This window comes from Erpetoichthys calabaricus, chromosome 7 (assembly GCF_900747795.2).
Source record: "Erpetoichthys calabaricus chromosome 7, fErpCal1.3, whole genome shotgun sequence".
Classification (NCBI taxonomy): domain Eukaryota; kingdom Metazoa; phylum Chordata; class Cladistia; order Polypteriformes; family Polypteridae; genus Erpetoichthys; species Erpetoichthys calabaricus.
In genome coordinates this window covers 26617436-26635120 of record NC_041400.2, presented here as the reverse complement: position 1 = coordinate 26635120, position 17685 = coordinate 26617436, and the positions used below count along the sequence as shown (strand labels likewise).

At 41.5% G+C, this 17685-nt stretch overlaps 1 protein-coding gene across 4 annotated transcripts in view; it reads left to right on the top strand.

Moving 5' to 3' along the window:
• The first annotated feature begins 11511 nt into the window (after positions 1–11511).
• Positions 11512–17685, top strand: part of ythdc1 (YTH N6-methyladenosine RNA binding protein C1) — a 54051-nt gene continuing 47877 nt past the window's right edge. For 3 of the 4 annotated variants that reach the window (XM_051929426.1, XM_051929425.1, XM_051929423.1), the window contains exon 1: positions 11513–11708. In XM_051929426.1, coding sequence (XP_051785386.1) covers positions 11681–11708 — 28 coding nt within the window. In that variant the 5' untranslated portion in view covers positions 11513–11680. Of the gene's footprint in view, positions 11709–17685 lie in introns of all 4 variants that reach the window. The other variant, XM_051929424.1, reaches the window with a different exon arrangement.

The following is a 17685-nucleotide window of genomic DNA, read 5'->3' as shown; positions in this document are numbered from 1 at the left end:
TGGAATTGAGTTTCGCACGTTTAAGGGTGTACGTGATATCCTCCTAATTCCACCCTTTTGATGTTTACGTATATGACATATATTTTAGATATATTATGTAGATGTTAGATTTTAAGTATGAGGCTATGCTGTCTTTGTCTTTATACTTTAGTCACTCAGCTTGTCTGTAGACTGGTGCTGAACTCAAGTAGTCTTGACTGACACAGACCAAGGAGTCGTTGGGGGGTAAGGCTTCTGGGGCTTTATCTTTTGGCATCTGACATGTAGCCACTGATCTTCTGTAGGCCAGCTGTGAGTTCTCCCGTTTCAAAAACTCTAGGGGACCCCCTCCCGGTCAGCAGGGAGCTGAGGCTAAGTTCCCAATAAGTGCTGAAGCTACTGACGCCCCTGGCATAGATTTGTGTTGATTTATTTTCTTAAATGTTTCCCACATCTCTCTTGGACCTGATGGACACCATACATAGTTTTGGTGAACAAAGATGCTGCACTCTGAATACCTTTCCTGAAAAGTACTTCACCAGATATCAGTAATGGCTGCTATTTATTAGATAGTTCAACCATAAGATGATTGGTAATGGCAGTCCTTTTATACACTGTATACAGTCTTCTGTTGACTGATCTGCCTTTTGCCATTCTGTAGTAGAACAAAGCCTGACCATGTGCAGCCGTCACTTCTTACTGATACACAGGCAAAGACAAAACCCATTTTTGTCTGTGATAGGGAATGTGGGGTAAATCCTGTCATTGTCATTACAAGCAGCTTCACTTCTCTCATTGACTATTTCCTCCTTGGAGAAACTGTTGCTAAATTCTTCATTAAATGTGCCACAGAAAACCTTCATCTAGTATGATTCTATGTCACAATGCATGGCTGCTACTTTCCCAAGCAATTGTTACTCTTCTCTATCCATCCATTAATTATCCAACCTGCTATATCCTAACACAGGGTCAACAGGGGTCTGCTGGAGCCAATCCCAGCCACCACCGGGCACAAGGCAGGAACAAATCCCTGGGCAGGGCGCCAGCCCACTGCAGGGCACAGGTACCCACACACCAAGCACAGACTAGGGACAATTTAGGATAGTTTAGAAATAATTCTTGTAGAAACTGGATTGATGCTTTGGGTGCAACTATTTTTTGCAACAGGATTTGCTTAGGCAATTTTTCATTTTTTTAAATGACTTAAAGAACACAGTTCAAGTACCTAATATAGGAGTAACCTATTTCTACAACTAGGCCCCTGGTAAGTTAAATGACAAATTACAGTCACAAAAGAGAGTTAGTGGTAAGGACTGAAAATGAAACTTTGAGATCATTCTGGCTGCAGACCTCAAGTAATCTGTGACACCATTCAGAGGCTTGTGACTGGAGATGGATGTGACATACTGAAGCTTTGGAACGTCCACCTTCCAAGTGTTAAATGGAAGTGACCTTGATGTTCAATTCTCGTAAACACCTTTCACGTTTTGTTATTGGGATCATTATTTGATCCTTTGTTGAAATTGTGTACCCCTTCTTTTTCATTAGGTTCCTTTGCTTCATCTGTGTTAGAACATATGCACGCCATTCTTTTTTTTTTTTATTATGCTTAGTTGACACATGCCAATCATCTGTGGAACATGTGTCAACGGAAATGTTATGCTCTGCGGTCCAGCAACATATTGTACACTCCTCTCCACATAACCCTGAACTGGATTAAACAGGTTGGAGAATAACATGTTATTCTTTCCGCTTAAACATTTTTCATTTATTCATTGTGTTGTACCTGCAGCCTGTACAACTCCCTCCTAGATTAACTGGATTTAATAATGGAAGAAGAGCACTACTTAATGTTTCACTCTGAAGTAACTTAAAAATCTAGATGGTCAAATGAAAGAAATGATAGGAAATGTTAAAATGCAGAAAGAAGTAAGATTTTTGAAAAAAAAAAGCCCAGATATAGTTTTTAAATTTCAAAAAGGACTATTGAATACTGTAGATATTGCTCAGTAAATTGTGAACCAATTGTGTGAGTATTAAACAATAGCTTGCTACAAAGTGTGGGAATTAATTTCATGATAAAGGAACCTTAGAAATGGAAACACCTAGAAATGGAACACTATTCCCAGTTTTGCTTTTAATACTATAATTACTGTCACTTCTATTATTATTATTAGTATTATTATTATTAATAATAATAATATATGCTTTAATTATTATTATAGGTAATGATCAACAAAAATTAAGTTGTGGATTTTTGGGGTGTTGAACCTCACCTGATATTAAGTGTATCAAATCAGCTTTGTGTGTGCTTTTGGCAACTTGACTGGGCAAACGGAAAGGGAAATGTCTCAGTGACTCAGATTGTGCTCAAGGGGCTATAACATGGTTTAGGAATACAGAAAACAGAATCCTTCAGCCTTCATTTTTTAACTTTATTTAAGAAAACAATTTCTTGTGCCATACTGGGATTAAAACTGTTACATTTTTACCAAATAACTTCTCTGTCTTTGAAAAAATGCATTCACCAAGGATGGATGTTATTGGAAAAGAAAGATAGATTTTGAAAGACAGTACAGATACGGATATCCAGCTGCTCTTTATGAATTTGGTGTGTCATCTTTTCACACACAGAGAAAACTTTGTGCTCCACTAATGTAGAGGACTGGATAGTATTAATAAAGCTAGGAGTGTAAATAGTTGGTATACAGTAATTAGGTTAGGTTAGTCTTCATTTTCTCTCTTAAGAAGAATGTGTCTTGGCTCTCTGGTACATTAGGTATTATCTCTGAATTTTACGTGCACTGTGTCCCAGTTCAACCCATATCTGGCTGAACTTGTATATGCATATATCAAAGATTGTGGGTTCTTTCCCATTTCTAATCCCATTTCCCATCGGGATTAATAAAGTATCTATCTATCTATCTATCTATCTATCTATCTTCTTTCTTCTGACCACGTTGCGATTCCAGAGAGCTGGCCGAATCAGGGCTCTCAAATGAAAATGCCATTAACAGACATTTCAACATAAACCCAGCCTATGCAGGCTTAAAAAGAAGGACACCTAAATAATAAAAAGGACTTTATGACCAACACCCTCCAAACTCCACCTTATTGACCCCCCCCTTGCACCCCCACCCTCTCATTTGCTATATATCTACTTTGATTCCTGTATGTTGTGGGGCCCTTACCTGTCCAGGATGCCTCTATAGTGGAAGGACTTGGGGAGAAAGCATATTCAAGGACTTACAGTGCATCCGGAAAGTATTCACAGCGCATCACTTTTTCCACATTTTGTTATGTTACAGCCTTATTCCAAAATGATTAAATTCATTTTTTTCCTCAGAATTCTACACACAACACCTCATAATGACAACATGAAAAAAGTTTACTTGAGGTTTTTGCAAATTTATTAAAAATAAAAAAATTGAGAAAGCACATGTACATAAGTATTCACAGCCTTTGCTCAATACTTTGTCGATGCACCTTTGGCATCAATTACAGCCTCAAGTCTTGTTGAATATGATGCCACAAGCTTGGCACACCTATCCTTGGCCAGTTTCACCCATTCCTCTTTGCAGCACCTCTCAAGCTCCATCAGGTTGGATGGGAAGCGTCGGTGCACAGCCATTTTAAGATCTCTCCAGAGATGTTCAATCGAATTCAAGTCTGGGCTCTGGCTGGGCCACTCAAGGACATTCACAGAGTTGTCCTGAAGCCACTCCTTTGATATCTTGGCTGTATGCTTAGGGTCGTTGTCCTGCTGAAAGATGAACCGTCGCCCCAGTCTGAGGTCAAGAGCGCTCTGGAGCAGGTTTTCATCCAGGACGTCTCTGTACATTGCTGCAGTCATCTTTCCCTTTATCCTGACTAGTCTCCCAGTCCCTGCCACTGAAAAACATCCCCACAGCATGATGCTGCCACCACCATGCTTCACTGTGGGGATGGTGCTTGGTTTCCTCCAAACGTGACGCCTGGCATTCACACCAAAGAGTTCAATCTTTGTCTCATCAGACCAGAGAATTTTCTCCTTCAGATGCCTTTTGGCAAACTCCAGGTGGGCTGCCATGTGCCTTTTACTAAGGAGTGACTTCCGTCTGGCCACTCTACCATACAAGCCTGATTGGTGGATTGCTGCAGAGATGGTTGTCCTTCTGGAAGGTTCTCCTCTCTCCACAGAGGACCTCTGGAGCTCTGACAGAGTGACCATCGGGTTCTTGGTCACCTCCCTGGCTAAGGCCCTTCTCCCCCGATTGCTCAGTTTAGATGGCCGGCCAGCTCTAGGAAGAGTCCTGGTGGTTTCAAACTTCTTCCACTTACGGATGATGGAGGCCACTGTGCTTATTGGGACCTTCAAAGCAGCAGAAATTTTTCTGTAACCTTCCCCAGATTTGTGCCTAGAGACAATCCTGTCTTGGAGGTCTACAGACAATTCCTTTGACTTCATGCTTGGTTTGTGCTCTGACATGACCTGTCAACTGTGGGACCTTATATAGACAGGTGTGCCTTTCCAAATCATGTCCAACCAACTGAATTTACCACAGGTGGACTCCAATTAAGCTGCAGAAACATCTCAAGGATGATCAGGGGAAACAGGATGCACCTGAGCTCAATTTTGAGCTTCATGGCAAAGGCTGTGAATACTTATGTACATGTGCTTTCTCAATTTTTTTATCTATATATATAATTCTCTAAGCCGCCGCCAGAGCAGGCAAGACACCCATGAAAGCACGCAGGAAGGAGCCACGCCCACCAACTCTAAGACCATTGGATACGACGAAAACTTGCAGAGCCACACCTACCAACTCAGACGCGACGCCTCGGAAAACACGCCGTCATTTCTATTTGTCTGTGCTACAGTCCACATGCAGCTCTGAGCCAAGTTGACTTTTCAGTTACGACGCACGACCGCGTGCAACATCGCAAACTGTTTTACACGCTACATACAGCAATTCGCATCCGCGACAAACATGCGTCTTCTTAGATGGTCCTGGAGGAACACGGAAAACGTTTCCCCGCCCACCAACACTCCTTATTCCCTGGCCCGCGTCCACCCTCGCTCTCTAGGCATTCCCACTGCCTGCTCATGTGCCCGGACGCAACAACTTACCGACCACCATGTAAGTCGCTTTCGTCTGTGCTAGGAGTCCACATGCACCTCTGAGCCACATTGACTTTTCATTATTCTTTTCGGTTATGACGCATGCCTGGAAGGACCGGAAGAGGGATTACCCCTCCTCTGGACCACGAGAGGGCAGTCACCCTGGTTGGTATGGGGACCACGGGAACAGAGCATGGAAGCTCAACCCTATAGGGGCCCATGGTCACCGCCAGGGGACGCCCTGATGCCTGAAAAGCCCTGGACGTCAGCACTTCCGCCACACCCGGAGGTGCTGACGGAAGAAAAAACCAGGGACACGCAGAATGCTTCCGGGTGCTCCTGCAGCACTTCCGCCACACCAGAAGCTCATTGGGAGGCACCTGGAGCATGTGCGGGTGGACATAAAAGGGGCCGCCTCCCTCCATTCGTCAGCTGGACTCGGGTGGAGGTGGATGTAGCTCGGAGGAGAGGAGTGGAGGCGGTGAATGAAGGCATTGGAAGAGGCCTGGACTGAGGGTGCGTGGTGCAGAGGCACTGGGTTGTGCAGTACTTTGTAAATAGTTAAATATGTACAATAAACGTGTGTGTGGTTTTGAACCATCAGAGTCTGCCTGTCTGTGTCCTGGCTGGTTTCCACAATATATATATATATATAAACATAATAAAATAATAAAACAGAACTGCTAGACTGGAGGTAAGATGGCGATTTTAAAGGACCGAAGAAGAAGTTACGTCATCATGGCCGGAACCGGAAGAGACATCATCTAAAGCGCTAGAACCAGAAGTGACGTCATCCAAGGTGCTGGAACCTGGTGGGATTTCCTAGGAATGATCTGCAAGGAACTGAAAAAGACACACCCTGTCACCCCCTGGTCTGATATTATCACTACTCAAGCCCTTTAGCTGTCTCCTATTCACATGTGTGTTACAGTACATGTATATATATATAGTTTTCCCAGGGTATTCATGCATTCAGTTAAAAGCAGGAATTTGACTTTTGCATATGAGGGAAGCAGTGGTCCATGTTAAATTTCTTTCTTCTGGAAGGGGTCTAAATACATTCTGAAGGTACTGTACTTTATATATAGATATACAGTATAAGTTAAGTTAAGTCAAGTGAAGAGTCTTTATTGTCATATTATACATACACAGTGTTTCAGCATACAGTGGCACTGAGAATCTTCCCCAGGACCACAGTGTAACATATACACAAACAGTACATATATAACTTAACACAGGACCAATGAAAGACAAGGAAAAAAAAAATTATACCATAATGTACTTTACTAAACTATACTATACTAATAGATACATGAAAAAATAACAGGTAAATAAATAGATAATGATAAATTTAAATACACTAGATAGTAATAAATAATTTAATGAAAATAACTAATAATATAGTAGCAGATGCCCTATATATAGATAAACTACTAGGAACAGATCTGGGGGGAGTGAGGCAGCACAGAGTTCAGAGTCTAGATGGACAAAGGGATAGAAGGTGTTGCAGTACCTGGTACTACTGATTTGAATGTTATGGTATGGTACCTTCTGCCAAATGGAAGGAGGATAAGGAGACTGTGGGAGTGATGGGAGCATTGTCAACTATGCTGAAGGTTTTACAGATACGACGCCCAATAATTATGCCCTTAATAGAGCAGAGAGGTCCCAAAGATCTTTTCTGCTGTATGTATCATATGTTGTAAAAACTTTTGGTCAGAGACACTTCAGTTTCCAAACCAGACAGTCATGCAGCTGGTCAGAACACTTCTGATGGTGCCCCTATAGAATGTGGTAAGAATTAATTTACAGGGAAGGGCATTTAGGACTAAAGTCAGGAAGCACTGTATTATCCAAGGAGTCATGTAGTTGAAACAGAAAGCTGAAGAAAATGGAGACACTGCTGTGCCTTCTTGGCTATGGAGGTGGTGATAATTGTCTAGGTGATATCAGCTGCAAGGTGCACACCAAAGAATCTGTTGCTCTTGCCCAATTCAGCTACAGAGACCTTGATGTGGAGTGGGGTGTGGGTAGCATGGGACTTCCTGAAGTCAACAATTATCTTTTTCTTCTTGTCCATTTAAAGACAGAGTGTTGCACTTGCTCCAGTTCACCTGTCACTGTATCTTCTTTCTATAAGGTGACTCATCCCCATTGCTGACAAGAACCACCACCATTGTGTTATCAGCAAACGTAATGATGGCGTTAGAGCTGTATGCAGCCATATAGTTGTGGGTTAGCAGAGTGAACAGACATGGGCTACGTTCACTGGGGACTGGTGCCAGTGCTCAGTGTGATTGAGCTGAAAGTGATGTTTTCATTTTGGACTGTCTGGAATTTCTGTGTTAGGAAGTATTGAAGACTATCAGACTCGACTTCCCTATGAGCATCTCTGGGATGATAGTGTTGAGTACTGAACTGAATAGATAGATAGATAGATAGATAGATAGATAGATAGATAGATAGATAGATAGATAGATAGATAGATAGATAGATAGATAGATAGATAGATAGATAGATAGATAGATACTTTATTAATCCCAGGGGGAAATTCACATATTCCAGCAGCAAAAATATTAAAGAGTAATAAAAAATGCAGATAAAAAAAACAGACAATAACTTGAATAATGTTCAACGTTTACCCCCTCTGGTGGAATTGAAGAGTCGCATAGTTTGGGGGAGGAATGATCTTCTCAGTCTGTCAGTGGAGCAGGACAGTGACAGCAGTCTGTCACTGAAACTGCTCCTCTGTCTGGAGATGACACTGTTTAATGGATGTAGTGGATTCTCCATAATTGATAGGAGCCTGCTGAGTGCCCGTTGCTCTGCTACGGATGTCAGACCGTCCAGCTCTATGCCAACAATAGAGCCTGCCTTCCTCACCAGTTTGTCCAGGCGTGAGGCATCCTTCTTCTTAATGCTGCCTCTCCAGCACACCACTGCGTAGAAGAGGGCACTCACCACAACCATCTGATAGAACATCTGCAGCATCTTACTGCAGATGTTGAAGGATGCCAGTCTTCTAAGGAAGTACAGGCGGCTCTGTCCTTTCTTGCACAGAGAATCAGTATTGGCAGTCCAGTCTAATTTATCGTCCAGCTGCACTCCTAGGTATTTATAGGTCTGCACCCTCTGCACACAGTCACCTCTGATGATCACGGGGTCCATGAGGGGCCTGGGTCTCCTAAAATCCACCACCAGTTCCTTGGTTTTGCTGGTGTTCAGTTGTGAATACACACACACATATATATATACTTGGGGGCTTTTTCCCCCTGCTTGCTTTTTTCGCCCCCCACCTGGGGCACGCTACGCGCCAGCCACTTTGCATCTCTGCCACTCGCGTTGTGAAGGAGGGGTGGTCTGAACACAAGCTAAGGAGATGCGGTCTGAACAGCTGCTCTCACCTAGCTACGTGTTCTGCTTGTTGGGCTGCGCGTCGATCATTTAAAAGCCTGTACAGCAACTGTCCTTTTGTCTCACTGCCTTGTCTCGTGGGACGTCAAAGTGTCTTTCTGAGAAGATCACGTCTCGACCCAAGATTTTTTTATTATAATAGAGAGATGTATACAGTATATAGAAGTGAAGGTCTGTGATACTGTTTGATATTTATAGCTAGTAATCCACAAAGGAAGAAAATGAGTCGTGTATCTTAAAATAGTTTTTTATTCTTAAATTGTTGAAGATCTACCAGGTGTCATCATGAGAGGACAATGATTAGACATACAAGAATCAAAGGAAATATGTAGCAAATGAGGGGAGGGGGTAGGTGGGTATAAGAGGTGTGGATTAGTAAGGTGGGTGCTTCTTAAAGTCTTTTTTCATTATTTGGATGTTCTTGTTTTTAAGTCTGCATACAGTATACTGGATTCATCTCCAAATGTTTTTTTATGGCGTTTTCTTTTGATAGCCATGAAGAACATCACAGTCTCTGAAATAAACACTTACTAATTCAACCGGATTCACGTTTAACAGGGCAAATACTAAGAGTGCCATTGAGCTGGATGAATCGTGGCTATAAAATGAAAATGCCATTAACAGACATTTGGACATGAACCCAGCATATGCAGGCTTAAAAAGAAGAACATCCAAGTAGTGAAAGACTTCACCCTCTGAACCGCCCCTTAACCTTACTAATCCACCCTTCTTACCACCCTCTTCCTCATTTGCTATATGTTGCCTTTGATTCTTGTACTGTATGTCTAATCATTTTCCTCTGATGAAGACACCTGATAGATGTTGAAAGCTCGGGAATAAAAGACAATACACACACACACACAATTAGAGAGGTGCGTCTATTAAATAACGTGACTGATTAAATAACTCACATTTATTTATATGTATTACAAATTTAATGCTTGTCTCCTTCAATATATTCCCCATTTACACTAATATATTGCTGCAGTCTTGTTCTCCACTGGTCGAAGGCATGGAGCAAATCAATTTCTGTCAGCAGTTTTAACACATCCGCCGTTTTCTTCTTTAAGCATCAACTGACTCAAAACGTGTTCATTTAAGCACTGATTTAACTTTTGGGAATAGATAAAAGTCGCACGGTGCTAAATCGGGAAAACATGGCGGATGTTCAAGTGTAGTAATGTGCTTGTTGGTCAAAAACTGCTTTACAGTAAGTGCTGTGTGAGCAGGCGCATGGTCTTGGTGAAGAATGAAACCATTTTCCCACAGTTGCGGCCGTTTTTTTCTGACTTTTTCTCTCAGCTTTATCAAAACTTCCTTATAATAATACTGGTTAACTGTTGGGCCTTCTGGAACCCATTCTTCCAAAATTACACCCTTGATATCGAAAAACACAATGAGCATGGCTTCGAATTTTGACTTGCTTTGACGAGCTTTTTTCATTCTTGGTGATGATGGTGTTTTCCAGTGCATTGACTGTCTTTTGGTTTCAGGATCATGCTGGAAGATCCAGGTTTCGTCACAGGTGATTACTTTATGAAACACAACATTCCTTGCGACGTTCTTTTTGCTCTGGTGTGAGAACCCTTGGGACAATCTTTGCACAAACTTTCTTCATGTTAAGATCCTCATGCAAAATTTTCCATGCAGTGTCTTTGTCAATGTTCACGGATTCAGCTATCATTTGAACACTGAGTCGGCGGTCTTTTCGAACAATGTGACTGATTTTTTCTACATTTTCTTCGGTTCTTGAAGTGCAAGGTCGTCCAGGGCGTTCATCATCTTCGACATTCTCACGTCTCTCGCTGAATGTTTTGTGCCACTCAAACACTCGCGCACGAGACAGGCAGTCATTCCCATAAGCTGCAGTAAGCATTTGAAAACATGGACCCCGTGATTATCTGAGGTGACTGTGTGCAGAGGGTGCAGACCTATAAATGCCTGGGAGTGCAGCTGGATGATAAACTGGACTGGACTGCCAATATCGATGCTCTGTGCAAGAGAGGACAGAGCCGACTATACTTCCTTAGAAGGCTGGCGTCCTTCAACATCTGCAATAAGATGCTACAGATGTTCTATCAAACGGTTGTGGCGAGCGCCCTCTTCTATGCGGTGGTGTGCTGGGGAGGCAGCATTAAGAAGAGGGACGCCTCACGCCTGGACAAACTGGTGAGGAAGGCAGACTCTATTGTAGGCACGGAGCTGGACAGTTTGACATCTGTGGCAGAGCGACGGGCGCTGAGCAGGCTCCTGTCAGTCATGGAGAATCCACTGCATCCACTGAGCAGGATCATCTCCAGACAGAAGAGCAGCTTCAGCGACAGACTGCTGTCACTGTCCTACTCCACTGACAGACTGAGAAGATCGTTCCTCCACCACACTGTGACTCTTCAATACCACCCCTATGGGGTAAACGTTAACATTATTCAAAGTTACTGTCTGTATACCTGCATTGTTATCACTCTTTAATTTAATATTTTCTTTATCAGTATGCTGCTGCTGGAGTATGTGAATTTCCCCTTGGGATTAATTATCTATCTATCTATCTATCTAAACCTAGCATTTTTTCGGCACACTACAGAAAACACAACCAAACTAAATGGTGACTCACAATCAACTGAACGTAGTAAGAGTGTTGCTGATTGTCATGTTCAAGGTCACCACGCATGCAGTTATAACCGGTTCTGACTGCATTGTTTACTAAGTGGAATCACAGTCTCATTATTTAATAGACACATCCATCTCTCTCTCTCTCTCTATATATATATATATATATATATACACATATACTACATCTTATGTACACATTTTATTTATTTATTTTCCTCTGCTGTTCTGATTGACCATGCAAAAAAGCATTTCATGGTACTAAGTACACATGACAATAAACTACACATAATATAACTTGCCTATGCTTACGGGGAAAAAAAGCCATCAATGTATACCCAGACATTCGAATGGCATTGTGGGTTATCGCGTTGAAACGGAAGTGGAGTGGCCGACAGCACGCGAGAGACAGAGAGGGGGAGAGAGAGAGGTGGGGGAGTCAGGCGCCATTTTATTGGAACAGAATTGTGGAGCTGAAGGGTTTATTGAAAGAAGGCCGAGAAAGAGTTACTATTTGACAGACTCGAGGAGACAAAAGTCTGTTCACAAGTTCACACAAGGAACGGGTTACGGGAGGAGATGGCGGTGGATAGGAGAGACGATAAAGGTATTGTTTTGTCTGTATGTGTGCGCGCATGCACACTTGCCACTGATGAAATGCAATTTAGGACGATAGAAAGCTACGTTTTGCATGTCACGACCAATGTAATGTTAGTGGTTTCTTATTTCAAAATGGGGCCTCGGTGTGATTAAGAACGTCAGCGATCACGGCGAGTATTTATTTTCGCTTGTACGGATAACGCTGAGAGGTTTTGTTTTTTGGGTCAACGCTGCAGTACACAGACACAGCCTAGGCCGATGATCGAGCCACCAAGTGAGCGCATTCTGTTTTTCTCGACTGCCTGCAGGCAGGCTCAGACTTTAAAATGGAGCTCGGCGGATGTGCTGGTGGTCCACCTAAGATTTGCAAAACTGCTGTACATATTTCTGCACCTTTGTATTTATGTTATCCGTCCATTTTTTGTTTTTACATTTCTGGACCTTTAGGTTCTGTTTGCATGCACATACGTGCAAAACGCTGCAGTAAGTGCTGTCGTCAGTTCGGTCGTAAAGGTTCGAGTATCCGTTTAGTTTTACTCTTTGCAGGGATCTCAATTTGGCCGAAAAAAAATAAACTCGTACTTTTGTGTAGTTTTTGAACAGTTGCTAGTCTGCAGTTGAGCTCTTTGTTTTAAAGTAGCAGTTAATGACATTTGATGTGTTTTACATTATCAACAGATTGATGTCTGTCAAACTGGCGTCGAAGGTATTTATTTTGACTGTAAATATTAAGCAGTTTTCTAATATCATGGGGTGGTGGTAGAGGTGAAATTAACATTCGTAGAAATTTTGAAGTGTATTTTATATGAACCGATTTTCAGCCCCAGGTTTTGTGAAGAATGATTTCCTGTTTCTTTGTCGCCCATCTAGTTTGCTGTTTACCTCGGCCTTTTCCTTGCTGAATTAATCATGTGATTATGTTAATTTCAGTACACGAGTTTGCTTGATCCGTCTCCATTCTTCTTGTCTGTTTATAACGACATAATCCTCATACTTTAGTAGAATTCACCCGATTTCCGGGTATTATGTTGATTTTCAGAATATTATTCGCATGCTGTTCCTTTGTTTAAAATGTGTCTCCTATCTGAAAAGTGACGCACTGGTCCTGGTGAAATTCTAAATTTGAATGTGCACAAAATGACTTGGTAATTTTTCTTCTTTAGCCCAAGTGTTCTGGAGAATTCAGACGCTTCGTAGGCCTCTTGTACTGTATATCAATTTTTTAACGTGCTATGGTTTAAAAGGTCATTTTTGTCAGAAGTACATTTACAGTTGGGTAAAGGTTAAATAAACACCTTTGTGGACAGATGTTGTACATACAGTTTTCTTTTCAACCCCAGTCCCCCCCAGACACACACACGGCACACTTGCAGGTAATGAGCATTAAACCATTTTCTTTAAATGTTTAAGAAAGGCAACTCACTTGTGATTGTATATGGCATCAATGGGAAGTTTCTTATGAATGTCCCTTGAAGTGATCAGTCCCAATGGCACAATTTAAGGAAGAAGATATTAATGCTGTTCATTTCCCATGGGGATTTAACAATCACCTTCTAATTAATGGCTATGTCTATTTTATGTACTTTGTTGTAAAGGCAGATAATGTCAAATTCCGTTACATTGAAATGTAATGGCAATAAAGCTCTATCTCAGTTTATTGTGTTTCATGTTACTTTCAGGTTGGTGTTGTGGGAGAAGTGTGAAGACACATGATATGCTTGATCCATGTAAAACACAAGTACAAATTAGGTCTGTCTTGTTACATTAAATAAAAGGAAACCTAATTGCATTGAGTTTGTATACCATTACATACAGATCGGCGACAAAATATTTTTTCTGTCTGTCTTGCTGCCCAGATTAGTTAAACTGTGATGGAACAATGACCTTTCTCCTTGCTCATTAATAATAACCAACAGTGATGTCAGCCTGATATGGCATTGTTATGGTTTCATTTTATTTGGAGCAGTACATTTCATACCAAAAAAGTCACTTTTCTCCTGAAATGGCCAGGTGCCATATAAAAGGGTTAAACTCAGAAAATTTCCACATTGCATGAATGTGGAATGGAATTATTAAAGAAAAAAATAAATAACCTCAACATCAAAAATGTAGAACTTGTCATTTAACAATATTGTAATACATTGATTTGCTCCAGAAATCTGTTGTTAATTAAAGCAAATTGTCAAAAAAAAAAAACCAAAACTAACTTCCTTGTTAGCAGCTGCTTACAGTGGGGTGTCAATGGGCCTTCAGAATTAATGTGAATCAAAAGCCTTAAAGGAGTACTTTACCCAAAAGTTTTTTTTTTATTCAGTACCCCATGTTATTTGTATTAATGGGGGGAGAAAAAATTGTAATCTTCTTTTTTTAATGGAGAACAGATATAACCGTTTATAATTCGGTGGGCTTTGATGCTACCAAATGGGTTTTCACAATACCAAAATTTCAAACTTAGATAGGATACTAAGAAAAGTAGGCTGTAGAGTCAGTAACATGAAAAATGAGTGTTGAAGTAATTTTAAAATCAATACTTTGCTATTTCAATACTTTTGATAACCCTAACCATCAGCATATTTTGGGGAATGAAGTGAGTTAGACTGCTAGACTTTTAAGGCTCTCTTCTTTTAGTACCCCATTGGATGAAAGCTGCCGGAGAGAATTGTTTTAATTTACAAGTAATGGTTCACTTAATAGAAGTTCTCCCAACAAATGAACATGAATATGGGGAGAAAACAATGGAAAAATGAAATTTTGTGAGTAAAAAAGAAAGTTGACTTTGATTGTGGCGGGGGAAAAGTTCTTTTCAATGCTATGTATTAAATCCTTTTTGTGGAATTTTGGTAGTAATGATCATGTGTGACCTCAGAGCAGACATGTACAGAATATGAATGCTTAACTCTTTTCACGTATAGGTCTGTCTTGTTTATAGCTTCTTCTTTCTCCTGCTCCTGTTAGGGGTTGCCACAGCAGATCATCTTTCATATCTTTCTGTCCTCTGTATCTTGTTCTGTCACACCCATCACCTGCATGTCCTCTCTCACCACATCCATAAACCTTCGCTTAGGCCTTCCTTTTTTTCTCTTGCCTGGCAGCTCTATCCTTAGCATCCTTCTCCCAATATACTCAGCATCTCTCCTCTGCACATGTCAAAACCAACGCAATCTCGCCTCTCTGACTTTGTCCGACCGTCTAACTTGATCTGACCCTCTAATGTTCTCATTTCTAATCCTGTCCATCCTTGTCACACCCAGTGCAAATCTTAACATCTTTAACCCTGCCACCTCCAGCTCTGTCTCCTGCTTTCTGGTCAGAGCCACCATCTCCAACCCATATAACATAGCTGGTCTCACTACCGTCCTGTAGACCTTCCCTTTCACTCTTGCTGATACAACCAATCCACCCTGCATGCACTCTCTTTTTCACCTCTTTCTTCCACAATCCCTATTACTGTGTACTGTTGATCCCAAGTATTTAAACTCATCCACCTTTGCCAACTACTCATTGCATCCTCACCATTCCACTGACCTCCCTCTAATTTACACACATGTATTCTGTCTTGTTCCTACTGACCTTCATTCCTCTCCTCTCTAGAACATATCTCCACACAATGCAACCCCTTCTCTAAACTTCTCCATCAACACCCTCAGAGCAAGCATCGCATCTCTGGTGCTCTTTTCTTGGCATGAAACCATACTGCTGCTCACTAATCCGTACTTCTAAAATTTTTATTTTTATACTGTATTAAGGATTTGTTCTGTGTATTGTATTGTATTGACCCCTTTCTTTTGACACCCACTGCACGCCCAACCTACCTGGAAAGGGGTCTCTCTTTGAACTGCCTTTCCCAAGGTTTCTTCCATTTTTTCCCTACAAGGTTTTTTTTTGGGAGGGGGGGGGTCCTTGTCTTCTTAGAGAGTCAAGGCTGGGGGGCTGTCAAGAGGCAGGGCCTGTTAAAGCCCATTGCGGCACTTCTTGTGTGATTTTGGGCTATACAAAAATAAATTGTATTGTATAATCATCACCTAGCTTCCACTACTCTTTCCCATAACTTCATGCTGTGGCTGTTCAATTTTATCCCCCAGTAGTTACTACAGTCCTGCACATCCCCTTATTCTTAAATATCGGCACCAGTACACTTCTTCTCCACTCCTCAGGCAACATCTCACTTTCCAAGATTCCATTAAACAATCTGGTTAAAATCTCCACTGCCATCTCTCCTAAACACTTCCATGCTTCCTCAGGTCTGTCTTTTTTATAGCTATAAAGAAAAAATGTGCATGGTGTAACATTTAGCTGTGTTCAAAGACTCGTTTAACTGTTTTGAAAGTTAAAACTTTTCAAAATTCTGTGTAATCCAAGACAGATATCAGCATTTTTTTATATATAAAATATCAGATTGATTACAATTTTTAGTGATTTACTTATGACATTATTTAATGGCATTTTACTATCACATATTTGATAGCAGAGCCTATGTAGTTTTCATTCATTGGTCAAGTGGCCTTTTTTCAAATGAAAAGCGCAGTACTGTGTGAGGGGGGCTTACTGTTTGTTTGACAACTTTCATTTTCCAGGGTTATTTATTTCACAATATTTTACCAACAAAATACACGTGAGCATATGACTGGTGACTTGATATGTGGGTTATTAGACACACCAGTAGACCCACGATTCTGGAAAGAATCGCAAATCCAAGAATGGCAATCACTTTCTGTACCCTCCGATATTTGGAGGGAAGAAAAATCATGGAGGGTGGGTGCGTCCTGGGAGAGTTTTCATATAATTAAATAAATATATTTGTACTAATGCGGTTTCTTTTTGGAGCCGTGACGTGTTTCAGAAGCGTATTGTAGGCACCTGCATTCATTGTTTATATCCATGCGGTCTTGTTTCTGTTTTTCTATGGCTGTGTCGTTAGCTAGAAGTCGTTTGCTGACGGCGGCGGATTCGTGTGCTGAAGTGACCATGGCGGCGGATCCGGGCATGGAGGGCTACATTACTAAACGAAGGTGGTATATGCGGTGGTGTGGGCGGTCGCGTTCGGGTGGCAATTCTCCAAAGAATCGCAAATGCAAGAATGGCAATCACTTTCTATTCCCTCCGATCTGTGGAGGAATGAAAAATGATGGAGGGTGTGAGCGTCCTGGTAAAGTTTTCATTTAATTAAATAAACATATTTGTACTAAAGCGGTTTCTTTTTGGAGCTGTGACTCATCTGGTTCTGGTGTTTCAGAAGCGCGTAGGCGCCTTCGTTTATTGTTTTTATCCATGCATTCTCGCTTTTGGCAGCGGTGGTAGTGTGTACGGCTTGCCTGTTGCCTCTGGCATCTGTGCATATATACTGTACAACCTGGCATGCACGCTTTACCTCAGGTTTAGTTCACAAGTCGTAGCCATACGGGCTCATTTTTGTATTTCTAATCGTTGAGCTGTTTCTTTTTGGAGCCGTGACTCCTTTGCCTGTGCTGTTTCAGAAGCGCGTTGTGGGCGCCTTAGTTCATTGTTTTTATCCATACGGGCTCGTTTTTGTATTTCCGTTAGTTGAGCTCTTTCATTTTGGAGCCGTGACGTCTTTGTTTCTGGTGTTTCTGAAGCGCGTTGTAGGAGCCTCTGTTTATTGTTTTTATCCATGCGGTCTTGTTTTTGTTTTTCTGTGGCTGTGTCATTAGGTAGAAGTCGTTTCCTGTTAGGAATCATAATTCAACGTACTTTTAATACTGAATTACCGTTATGTGATTCAAATATGCCACACTGACTGCTGGCACAGTGGATTAGAGCAAGTTTAGTTTACAGGTTGTGTTGTTTGGGCACCACCTACCGACTCTGGGAAGCCGCTGGGTTTGACTCTGGGGCACTGAGGCGCTCTGCGCCTGCGCCTCGGTGCGTCCTGCGTCTGTGCATATAATTATACAACTGTCGTTTAGTAATATAGATGAGATTTTTTTCATAAATATTTTTGATTGTGTTTGTTGTTCTCCAGTGGT